The 12611-nt window shown below is 51.5% G+C and overlaps 1 protein-coding gene across 4 annotated transcripts in view; it reads left to right on the top strand.

The window, feature by feature from the left end:
- Positions 1-12611, top strand: part of XDH (xanthine dehydrogenase) — a 58323-nt gene that overhangs the window by 8411 nt on the left and 37301 nt on the right. The window contains exons 3-9 of one of the 4 annotated variants that reach the window (XM_040496439.1): positions 1347-1443; positions 2844-2952; positions 4924-5050; positions 5990-6051; positions 9140-9208; positions 9535-9621; positions 10755-10896. In XM_040496439.1, coding sequence (XP_040352373.1) covers positions 1347-1443; positions 2844-2952; positions 4924-5050; positions 5990-6051; positions 9140-9208; positions 9535-9621; positions 10755-10896 — 693 coding nt within the window. Of the gene's footprint in view, positions 1-1346; positions 1444-1484; positions 1502-2843; positions 2953-4923; positions 5051-5989; positions 6052-9139; positions 9209-9531; positions 9622-10754; positions 10897-12611 lie in introns of those variants that run through there. The other 3 variants (XM_040496438.1, XM_040496440.1, XM_040496442.1) reach the window with 3 other exon arrangements.

Below are 12611 nucleotides of genomic sequence, written 5' to 3'. Positions count from 1 at the left end.
AAAGAAAAGAAAAGAAAAGAAAAGAAAAGAAAAGAAAAGAAAAAAGAAAAGAGCCCAGTCTTGATCTCTCCCCCAGCTTCCAGAAAGATCCCCAGGCTACAAGATTTTGTTAGACTTTGGGCTCCTACCATTGGTTTCCATGTGCCTCTATATTGTCTGAATTGCTGCTAATGACATATATTCTGATGAGTGAGAAGAATAACTTAGGGCAAAAAGAGCATTTCCCAGATGTGTTTTGAAAGAGGTAGCTGCATGGTAAAAGAGGAGCCCCCAGATCTGGAGTCAGATGATGGTGTTTAGGCCCTAACACAAGGGAAATTGAAGGTCTGTGTTGCCTTGCAGGGCTCACATTACGTCCTGGGCCTCAGTTTGTTTTGTTTTGTTTTAATCTGTGGGGAAATAGTACCTCCTACCCCACTTGCTCACTAAATTATTGTGAAGATCAAATGGTTCCATGGGTGTATTTTTCAAGTATAAGATACTATATCATCATTAGTTGTTAATTTCATCTTGCCAGTGTGGGAAATGACCAGTGATAATGACCTCCCTCTTTGGCAGATAGCTGGATGGCTTAGAGGCTTGCAGCCTACTGGGAAAGCAGGCACATAGATGGTGTGTCTCAGGCAAAGGGGCTGCTTTAAGTGCTATTCTCTAGAATAGCCTATTCCTTAGGCATGTTAGCAAACTCAAAGTTATCAATTTCTGCCAGTGTATGTAAGAGATGGCTCCAATAGTGGTCCCCAACCTCAAAGAATCTTCCTTTTAATTTATGTTCACATAGCCTATGGGTGGATATTCAAAAGCCCCTCATCCAACCCTAATTTTGGTTCCTGGACTTCATCAACCCAAAAGGTTCAAGGTGAAGAGTTGGGACTCAGTAGGTCCCAGAAGAGATCAAAGTCTCTTTCAGGTGGGAGTGATTTTATTGCATACCCAGCTGGGGTGATGTGAGGGCTGCCCCACATGCTCAGCCTTTGAGGTGCCAGATTCACCAGCCCAGTGAGACCACAGGGTTGGGAGCCTAGAAGAGTATGCCAGGAAGACCCCGCAGTCAAGAAAAATCTCCAGGATCGGAGACCACTGGGACCTCAGTCCCAGGGAATACTTGGGTGCTGTCTGATGGGACCCTGATACCTTTCTTCTATGCAGTGGGGATGATCCCGTTCTCTGCCTTCCGGGGTGCAGTGCAGCCTTTTCTGGAGACAGAGGCTGTGTGGGTCAGCTACCTCCTTGGGTTGAGGGGCTTGAGCCTATGTGGGGTGATGGCTGGCTCTGCACATGCACTTCCCGGCGGCCCAGCAAAGACACTTCTGTGCGCTCATGTTCCTTAACCCTCGACCATCCAGTGGGGCTGAGCGGGACCAAGCTGGGCTGCGGAGAAGGGGGCTGCGGGGCTTGCACGGTGATGCTTTCCAAATATGATCGTTTCCAGAACAAGATCGTGTATCCTTTGCCGGCTGACTGATTGTCCATGCAAGGACTGTGATGCAGGGGTCAGGTTGTGAGTGTGTGTGTGCATGCACATGAGACCTTTCTTGATGTTTATTTATTTTTGAGAAAGAGAGAGACAGAGCATGATGGGCGAGGGGCAGAGAGAGAGGGAGACACAGAATCCGAAGCAGGCTCCAGGCTTGAGCTGTCAGCACAGGCGGCACTCGAACTAACAAACGGCAAGATCATAACCTAAGCCAAAGTCAGAGGCTTAACCGACTGAGCCACCCAGACTCTCCTGAGACCTTTCTAAGATCCAGATTAATTTCCCATCCCACGAAATGCTTTACTTGGTCTCAACTGCCTACGGGATAAAGTCCAATCACTGTGCTTAGCACTCATGGCCCACACAGGAAGGTGTGCCCCACCTTTCCACCTCCCTTTCTCCCTTCATGGGAACAGCATCCCATCCTTAGGACAACTATGGACTCCTAACACTCTCTTCCCGCTGATTTCCTGGTCTTTGCATAAGTTGTTATCCAAGTCTTAGAGTGCCCTTTTTCTAGGCCTTCTCTACTTGGCTAACTCTTGCTAGCTCTTTCGGACTGGGTAAAATATTACCTCTTCCGAGAAGCCTTCCTTGACCTCCTAAGGTTGGGTTGGATACCCCTTGTCTGTGCAGGTCCCACAGCGCCCTGTGCTCAGCCCTCCTGAAACGCTTACTATAAACTCTTTAGATTGCAACTTTATGCTGGCTTCTATTTTCCTGAGTTGACCGGAGACTTCTAAAGAGCATCGTACACACCTCCATTTCTTCAGCCCTCAGCAGAATGCCTGGCATGTGACTGGCCCTCAGTAACTGATGTTGAGTAAATGGATGAGGGGTTCATAGAAAAATGGATATCAGGAAGCTCTGTGTAAGGGGCTGGTGTCTCATGTTTCCCGGGGACTGCCCCTCCCTGTTCCCCACAGAGGATGGGAGAAAAGGAGGTAGCTGAGAGCCGGAGAGCAAAAGGGACTGGAGCTTCTGAAACTGGAGAGGCTTTGGAAGGGCCGTACAGAGAGAGGAGCATGAGCTGGGCCTGGAACCTTTGGCAACTTCCTCTTGACTCAGTCTCCAGGGTCGGGCTAAGAGGTGACTGTGGGTGACCCTGGCGCCCGTACTCCAGCTCGGAGGCCTAGGATGCACTGATGCATGCTCCATAGGACCCTACAGGGGCTCTTGTCTCCCCGAGCCGTGGGGGGGGGGGGGGCGCTTCCTTTGTTGCTAACCCAGAGTCCTGGGTGGAGACTTGAGGACAGTGGTGGAAGAGGCCAGAATGTAACGTAGAGTGAGGAGTAATGACACAAAGCGTCTCAAAGTCTCTGATGAACTGTGTGGACAATGAAATGACCTTAATCTGGGGCTCCAGCCACTTTTCTGCCAATGCCTGCCTGGCCCCCATCTGCTCTTTGCATCATGTTGCCGTGACGACTGTGGAAGGAATAGGAAGCACCAAGTCGAGGCTGCATCCTGTGCAGGTAACTGGAGGAAACAGAAGCTCAGGCCAGGGCTACAGACTTTCTTGGGAATGTGAGGCTGAGTGTCACTGCCAGGCCGGGATGCGCTGTGGCCCGGTCGCCTCTCCATCTCTTCTGGGGGTGGTGAGGTGGAAAGACGAGGCCCCAGGTCTAAAGCTCCCACCTGGGACCATTGCATGACCCCGAGGGAACCACGAGGTCAACCAGATCTGGTGGCCGGGGCAGTCTGGTCATGCCAGACCCGGAGTGGGGAGCAGTGATGGATCTCCCCACCCAGCCCCCCGAGTGTGCTTAGGGAACCCCTGTCATCTCATATTCAAGATTCCAAAAGCTCTGTGCTCTTGATGAAGAAGCCTGCCTATTCCCTGCTCCCTCGAATGGTAATCCCATGGCTCCTCTCATGTCCTGCCTGCAGATAATACAGATGTGAGCTACAATGCCTCTATCCTCACTAACATGGAGGTTAGGACGGGCTTAAGAAGAGAATAGAGGCATCTGAATGTCTGACTGAGGCTTTTTTCCTGATGGTTATCAGGTCACCTGGCAGTGGATGGAAATTAGGTACAAAGAGTGGACAGTAATCTGAGAGGTTTTGTGGAGAGAATCCAATGCTTTGGGGCAACGTGGAAAGAAATGAAAGGCCATTGTTTCCAGAGCTCTTTGTGTGGGGAAACTGATGCAGGGGTCTTCTGGACATTATAGTCACAGAACGTACCAGAGGCAGGCCCACTGGCCGTTTGAGGAGACATGTTGCTCAGATCGTGCCTTTCTTGGGCACTTTATGTGAATGTGGGGCCAGGGCCTCTGGCTGAGCAAGCTGGCTGCATTCTACGGGAGGCGTGTCCTGACCAGTCACCTGAGGTCACAGGGGTAATGGTTCACCTCTATGGCTTCCTTTCTTAGGGAGCAATAGGGGGAAATCATTAAACTTTTCCAACCAGCAGGAGATGTTAGATTGGTAATTCGAGCTTGTAATTTGCTTTGAAACAAGCAGATGAAAGACAGAACAGTTTAACCACAGGGATCGTATCTGAATAATCAGCCAAAACCCGCATTTCCAATGGTACAGATTCTTATTCCCAATGCACTTATTTTGGCCCCAAGTAAGTTGTAGAGCCAGATTCACTTCTGCTTTTCCATTGGCTTTTTTCTTGTGGTTCCTATGACACTACGCTTTGCTCGAATTCCTCCTACTTCCAAGTTGGCGCCCACATTCATCTCGTTCTTAATAAACACTGGTTGAGGAGTGCCGGGATGGCTCAGTCGGTTTAGCCTCTGACCTCGGCTCGGGTCATGATCTCACAGTTCTTGGGTTTGAGCCCGCGTCGGGCTCTGTGCTGACAGCTCAGAGCCTGGAGCCTGCTTCGGATTCTATGTGTCCCTCTCTCTCTGACCCTCCCCTGCTCACACTCTGTCTCTATCTGTCTCTGAAAAGTAAATAAACATAAAAAATGTTTTTAAAATGCTGATTGAGTTGGATTGCAGGCTAGTGTATTAAAAGAATATGACACAGCTCTTCCATTCACCATGTGTGATTTTGGCTAAACCTTTTAAAACTCTGGGCCTGCTTCGTCCTGTGTTCAGTGCAGAGAATGGAGGATGAGAAGCCCTTCCGGTTCTACTGGTCAGTTTTCTTTGAAGAGGCTTTTCTGTGAATAACTAGCATTGGTCGACTACCTGTTATGTGCCAAGTATGATAATGTCAAGGGTGTCATGTGAATTATGTCATTAAATCCTCACCACAGCCCCAGAGATAAGTACTAGGGTGGTCGTCATGATACAGATGAGGGGCCTATGGCTCCCGAGAGGGTTGCTAACCTGGCCAAGGCCACAGTTGGCACTAAGACTGACTTTGTGCAGTGACTGCTACCCCTCGTGACATGTCGACATGGACTGGCTTCAGCTGGGTCATCTAGAGAGCCTGAGAGCGTTTGTGCCAATGCATATGTCTACGTGGTCTGTCCCTTTTAGGAGAGAATTGCCAAAAGCCATGGCTCCCAGTGTGGGTTCTGCACCCCTGGCATCGTCATGAGCATGTACACGCTGCTCCGGAACCAGCCTGAGCCCACCATTGAGGAGATCGAGGATGCCTTCCAAGGTACGGGCCTGGAGGCACAGCCTAAGGGGTCGAATAGCAGCTGGGGCTTTGCGGAGGTTAGGGAAGGGCCAGAGTGTCAGCCAGGAATGGGTTGGGAGATGGGACACTGCCTTTTGGAGGAAAGGCTCAGGTACCCCAGCTTGGTGGCTACGGTCTGCTGGGAGCTTAGCCCTCTCTGAGTTTGAAGAACACTCCCATAGTCTGGAGACCTCCTGGGTCTCCTGCCTTAGTGTTCATCTTCCCAAGGTGTCCTTCAGCGCTCGGATGGGGTGGCACTGCCTGGTTGGCACAGGAGGAGATCATGTGGAAAATTCCACAGAGGCTAGTCACGTGGCTTCCATTCTTCTCAGCTTTTATTAGACAGGATTCTGCAAAGGCCACTTAATGAGGAAGGTGGCTGTGATTCTGAGCCTTGGGCAGGAACTGGCTTCCCACTTGGCCTTTTGTGAATGGGCCTTTTGTGAATGGTGTCTGTGCCTCTGAATTGAACAGAGAAGACTTGCATCCTTTCACCATTTTAATTCATCATCGACTCAATCAGTTGTATTGAGTCCTATCATATGTCAGGCACTATACAAGGTACAAGGGACACAGGGATGTCCCAGGGGATGAAAGATGGTCTCTACACTCACGGAGTTTGCAGTCTGAATGGGAAGAGAGATTATAATGTAGTTTGATAAACTCATTGAGAAGGCCATGACCAGACAGCAGGGGAGCGCTCAGAAGACACCTGATTCGGTCTGGGCAGTGTAGGAAGGCTTCCTGGAAGAAGTGATAGATGTTTTGAAGTCAGAAATACGAGGAGGAGGATAGGGTGTTCCAGGCAGAGAAAACAGAATATGTAAAGTGAGTATTCAACCGAGCCAGGAGTAAAGTCACAAGCCCCTCACCTGCCCCCGGTGCTGTGCTGACAATGCAGCTTTGTCCCTTGGCCCACAGGAAACCTGTGTCGCTGCACGGGCTACAGACCCATCCTCCAGGGCTTCCGGACCTTCGCCAGGGTAAGTGGGGGCTCTGGGACAGCTCTCAAGCAGCGACACTCCAAAATCCCAGTTGGCAGGGTCCAAGGGCCCCTGGAGGAAGAGGAAAAGGGGGGATGGCCAGCTGGTGGATCTACCTGCGTTGGACTCTGTTGTCTTTGTTCAGTCCACGTCAGTAGCATGAGGACTTCCCTTCCAGGGAAGGCTTGTTCCTGGAAGAGGCACGATGCCCAAGGCTAATTTCCTCCAGGGCATTTGGGTCTGACAGTGCTCTTGTGGCCCAGGTGCTGAGCCCTGGTGTTAAGTAACAACCCAGCCCACCCCGCAGCTGCGCCTCTCCTCCTTCCTCTCCGAGCTGCTTTCTGTGGTTGGCACTCTGCGGGGCCTATAAACCTGCTAATGAGATCTCCAGACAGTGTGAATCCCTGCAGTGTTCGTACACCTCCGAGGGAGAAGTCTGGGGCTGGCTGTGCGGGCACTGATTACATAAACACGACACACACCTGCCATCTGCCAGGGGAGGGGGGCAGAGGGCTGGCCTCTCCCTTCTTGGCTTCTCTCCCCAGCTTCTACCTGCCCCCCAACAGGGTCGAGTTGACTCTGATCCCAATCAAACCGTCTCATCTCAATTTAATTTTGGGTTGGGGGCAGAGTCAGATGCCTTTCACTGACCTTTCGGGGTGCTACATTAGGAAAAGGATATTGTATCCAGATGACCACAAAGAGTGGAGACACAGACAGAGCCTATGGGAGGGAGGGCAGCCCACTCTGCTGAAGGCGTTTGATGACAAAGAACAAGGAGGTGCGGATTTAAATGAAAAAGATCCAAAGACTCCTCCAGTCTTGGTGTCTGCAGACCTGGGTTCAAATCCTAGTCTTTCACTTACCCGATGTATGACCCTGGGCAACTTCCTTGTTTCTCAAATGGGGATTATAATGGCACATACAATATTATAACGTTATAATAATACATATATAATTATAATAATATTACAAAATTATAATAATGCCTATAATAATTCTTATAGTGTTTGTGGAAAGTACTTCTTGTAAAGCCCTTAGAACAGTGCCTGGCACATCTTAAATATTAAGTATTTCTTCCCTCACGCAATATTTGATCTACATTGCTCAAGCTTCCCTGAGAGCCAAGGATTGTTAATCTAGCCCACGTATTTATTTCTTAAGAGGCTTCTCAAAGAGCTACAATCTTATCAGCCCTCCTACTTTCTGAAAAAGTGAAGGGCTTTTGAGTGTAATAGATGGTCATGTCCCTTGTCAGGGTTGGAGTTTTATCATCGTTGAAATGGTCCTCGACCAGCTGCCAGGTGGTGTAGAGCTGAGTGGCCTGAGCGCTTCAAATGACTCGCACACAGGGTGTGCTCAGAAGCTCATGCACACCAGTCGTTGGAGACCGCTGTCCCCAAGGTCTTATTCAGAGCCTTTGAACTCTGACTTTACCCACAGTTCTAACAAACCTGCCTACCTCATTTTCATGCCCATAGCACACATTAGGTAAGTGAGGAGGATTTGCCGGAAGGAGGCACACTGTTCACAGCAAGAAATGGCACTGTCCATCTAGCAGCAGGGAAGGAAATGGAGGAACAGTAAAACGAGCACAAGCCTAGTAGTCTAGTACGCTGAGAAAAGGAGAAATCTCTCCAGGGGAGAAAAACCCAGCCTTATCCAACCTCATTGACATTAGACATTGAGGGAGTGACACATTATTGTACATCCCAGTAATTTATGTCATGGCCATGGCAATGGATTATCAAGAAGAACGATGTCAGGAAGAATGAGCTGACACTTCATCTGGAAAGGGTACTTTGGTGAAATATGTCCTTCCCCCGCCAAGCACCGGGTGAGCGAGGCCGATGGCTTGCTGTATGCAGGTTCCCTCGCTTTGGTTAGGGCCTGGTGATTCTCCTGCATCACCCCTCTCCAGGAAGACAGCTGAGAAGAGACACTACAGGGACATTTATTTCTTCCAGAGGAAAAGGCAAGGCCGTTGGTGGGAGGGTCCAGAGGAGACAGCACTGTGACATCCAAGGCAAGGCTGTGAGTGCAGAAGGCGGCTGTGCACGGGGCAGCACGTGCAGGGGCTGAGGCCAGGGCAGGGTTCTCTGCTGGTGACAGGTCTGACAGCACTTCCTTAAAGGCCATACTTTCAGCCTCCGTGGCCCTTTGGCTTTCCTGGGCCCACTAGTGGGGTGTGACTCATCCACTGGGAACTGGCAGCACGGAATGGTGTTTCCCATGATTCAAGAGCAGAAGGGCCACCCCAGACCTGCTGCTGTAGGAACTGGCTGCCTTGGAGGCGTGCCCGGGGCATTGTCTGGGAGTTTATCCCACCTTTGCCTCTGAGCATGATTCCATGATTCCAGAGTGTCTCCCAGGTCCTGAGCTGAGACTCCCGTCTTCTCAGGATGGATCACTCAGGTGGACCCACCCCTTCCCCACCCTCATTTCCTTCGTTCTGGGAACTCTACCCTGTGCTCTGCCCCTGGCACCCTGAAAGATCTTGAGCTAGTCTTTCCCCAGGGTGATGGGTCATCAGACCTGTACACATCCTCAAGCATAGGATCACAGTGAGGAAGGAAGTATGTCTAGCTTTCGTGAGGTCATCTGGCACACTGGCTGGACACCTCTTTGAACCCAACACTGGGCCCAGACATGCTTTGAAGGAGCTCCACCAGACCCCAGCCTGGAAAGAGGCCATCCGGGCCCCCTCAGAGCTTGACTGATGTAGAAGCAGAGGCTCTTGGGGGCCCAGAGAATAAAGGGGGAAAATGGACCTAAAGATATGTTTTGGTAGAGTAGGACTTAGCTTTAATAGAGACATTTTCTCAAATTTTCCTGGTGCTTCCAGGTGAGATCTTACTTGTCTAGTCATGAGTGACTTAGTCTCCATCAACCAAGAAAGGGAGAGTGGTTAGAGCAGAGGTCTTCCGTCTGCGCAGAGGTCAGTGGAATGGGAGCGGCTGGCGGCTGTTTCTACTGATGCTGGCACAGCAGCAGGCCTCAATTTCGTTGAATATTCACGATCCAGGTCTGTAGCTTCTGTGATAACTCTTTGCAAATATTTCTGTGTGAATATCTGTCATCTTTCTAGGATGGTGGGTGCTGCGGAGGAAGTGGGAATGACCTGAACTGTTGCATGAACCAGAAGACAGACCACAAGGTGAGTGAGACTTCCTTTCCCTGGAAGCCTGGGGGCCAATCTCAGATCCAAGGAGCAGCGGACTCTCTTCACAACCTCAGCAGTGCGGCCAGAAGAGGAAACGTTGATGCCCACCCTGAGCAGGGGGTGAATGTGCACATTAGCCCCGGGGCCTCTGGCGAGACCTCCTTTTTCCTGCTTCCCAGGAGCAGCACGGCCCCCACCAAGCCTGCTGGGGTGGGGGTGGGGAGGTGCAAACAAGCTCGCTTGGACAAAGGATTGGGTAGATCATACAGGCGTTTAGAGGAGGAGATGAGGTATCACTCATCTGTTCCCTTTCCCAGCAGATCACTCTCTCGCCATCTCTATTCAACCCGGAGGAGTTCATGCCCCTGGATCCCACCCAGGAACCCATCTTCCCCCCAGAGTTGCTGGTAGGTGATGCCCCGCGGAGAGGCCCCGCTAAGTCTGTGTGCCATAAGGCCCTGGAGACCCACTTTATTCATACCAATGGGGACCTTTGTGTCCTTGTCCTTTGGGTTTTCCTTTCCCCTTCTGACACTGGAGGTCAAGTCCCTCTGTCACATACTCCCAAAGGGACCCACACTTGTCGCACACATGTCACTCTGAGCACAGAGAGTGGATCCCTCCAGGACCCTGTGCAGAGTAACAGGTGCTCCAGAAGCATCTGCTGACCTGGCTACGTCGAATGTAAAAGTAAGTCCCTTAGCACCCATTCTCCTCCTTGCAAGCAGTCCATTATTTTACAAACCAACAACAAAGAAGCAAAGCTGTACTCAGAGGGCACAATGCATGGCTTGCTGCTCTGGTTTAAGGACACTCTCACACCCACCCTCCCACCATGACGATTCTGCTTCTTCGCTCCCACATTCATGGCAAGGAAAGAATCGTGCCTCTCTCTAAGGTCCCGAGTGCAGATTCCCTGGGGGGTGTTGAGCACATGAAGACAGCCTGTTGAGTCCAATGAAACAGAAGGAAGGGCTTTGGGGCAGGCCACCGGCACACCTTTCTCTGGATTGTGTAACCTTGAACAAACTGTCAGTTTGATTTGGGGTTTGTCTCTCCCGGCCCCACGTCACCCCTCACACACTAGAACCAGCCTCTGCTGCGTTCCCTCCTGACACCCCTTCCTTTGCTACCTCATCCCCCCCACACCTTGTGCACTGCACCTACTGGGGACAGCGGGGGTGGGGCAGGGGGCACTGCACTGAACCTGGGCTTTTGGTCAGAGCAGTCCAGGTCACCTGGTGGCAGGTGAAGGTCCCATAACCTCCTGGGTCCTTAGGTTCATCCTGCACCTGCGAAAGGTGGGGCTAATGATGCTTCCTCCCCGGAGGTCTCCTAAAGCCTAAGTGAGATCATGTGTGTGCCACGTCCTCCCTGCCTCAGTACGTGCAAGTTCCCCTCCCTTCTCCCCGGACCTGGATCCTTGTTCTGAATTCAGTATTGAACGAATCAGTAGAAGACTAGACCCCTTTGGGGACCTAAATTCATCAGGGAATGGCCGTAGGAAGGAGACTGTGTGGCAAGAAACTACATTTTCCAGAGGCTGAAAGATACTCCTCAGAAGCAGCTGCGTTTTGAAGGCGAGCGAGTGACCTGGATCCAGGCCTCAACCCTGCAGGAGCTGCTGGATCTCAAAGCCCAGGACCCCGAGGCCAAGCTGGTGGTGGGGAACACGGAGATAGGTGAGAGTGGGGCCGGCCTGCGGCCTGCAGGGGGCCAGTCTGCCTGGGCAACCCCACGCTGGCTGTGTGTCCTCAGAAAACTTGCTTTTCCTCCCCTGGCCCTGGTTCCCATTATATATAGGGGGGAATAATACCTCCTCAAAGGGTTGTTCTGAGTATTGGATGAGATCCTTACTGACCACTCTCCGGAAACATGTCGGGTGCCAGCTATGTCCTGGGAACTGTGGGAGGAGCTGGGCTACCCAGAGCAGTGTCTTAGTTCGTTCTCTGGAGTACCTCCCAGTGGAAGTGAGGGGGGAGCAGTGGAAGTCAAGGTTCTAGGCCAGTAACAGATGATAGGGGTTCCAGAAATGACATTCTCTTGTCCCCCACTTTTTCTGGGGGGTGATGTGGTAAAGGCAAAGGAGAGATGTGCCAATGTGACTGTGTCTGTGTTGCCCATGACTGTGGCCACCGGCCCTGTTCCTGCCACCACCTGGGACGTGAAGCTCACAAGACGTGAATGGGCCAGGGTGGCTGAGGGATGTGTAGCTCTCTTCCCCAGTGTCAAAGGGATGGAAGCAGAGGTGCCCAGGTCGCTGCTAATGTCCATCCGTTCCTGGAGGTGACTTGGCCCTTTTCTCCTTTGCTGGCTCCCAAGCCCAGGGAGGCTCCAAGGAGAGGATCGTGGCATAGCCAAGGTCTTAGAGGACCTCTGGTTTCGGGGCAATCGACATACTTTTAAGCCGCCACAACCATCCTGTGGGAGACTCCTGGCTATTGTTCTGGAAAGAGTCCCCTGGGTCCTGGGTTTTTCTTGGATCTGAGGACACAGAGAGGAGGGCCTGGCTTGGCTCTAAGCTAGCAGGGTACAGATGCGGCCCCGGCTCGTGAGCACAAGTGTGGTACAGAGACCCCAGCTGCAGTAACGTGGACATGTGAGATATGCCTCAGGTGATGTGGTCCTGAGGGTCTGCGTAGCTGTGGCCCTGGGGTCCAGGGTAGCACGAGTTAAAGTGGAGGACGACTGTCTGGAAGAGTCTTTGATCTCCTTTGACATGTGACATGTTCCTTGTCATGGGTCACCTAACATCCTGGACCCAGTTAGATTCTAATAGAAGGGAATCCATAAAAATTTCATGAGCTCCAAGTGAGAGGGAATTTCTTACGACCACTCCCTCTGCCTCACCCCTTCTCCCTTATACATACATGCAGCAGTGTAACCACTGACAGTCAGGGTAGGGTGCTGGGGAAGCTGGGCATAGAGAGAACCTTGTCAAGACAGGCCATGGGTGGCCTCTGTCTGCAGTCTTTATCCTGGGAACCGGTATTCAAACAGGCCAGACTCCGCAAAGCCTGGGCCACCCATCAGACACTCTGAATAGTCCCGGAGAGGGTGGGGAGGATGGGCAGACATTTCTTTTTGAACCTTCCCATCTGTAGGTCTGTGGGAGGGGCTGGGAGGTGCAGAGCTAACCAGGTCTCAGGAACAGAACAGAGGGGCGTCTGCTCGCAGACCTTTCTAACTTGAAGAAGGCTGGTAGAGATGTGTGGTCCTGCAAAGTCCTGCTCAGGCAGGTGTCGGGGACCAGGAGGCAGATTTGATGTTTTCTCTCTCAGACGATTTTCCTTTTTGTCTGAATGCTAGACTTTCGTGTTATTAGGACTATTATACCCCAACTCTAAGAATTGTCTGTTCTTAGGTGTGTAATGTGGGCAAGAGCCTCACCTTCCTG

The sequence above is a fragment of the Herpailurus yagouaroundi genome, unplaced genomic scaffold (genome assembly GCF_014898765.1).
Source record: "Herpailurus yagouaroundi ecotype Mexico unplaced genomic scaffold, PumYag 188, whole genome shotgun sequence".
Lineage (NCBI taxonomy): Eukaryota > Metazoa > Chordata > Mammalia > Carnivora > Felidae > Herpailurus > Herpailurus yagouaroundi.
The sequence above is the reverse complement of the archived record's forward strand: the minus strand, read 5'-3'. Positions and strand labels throughout refer to the sequence as shown.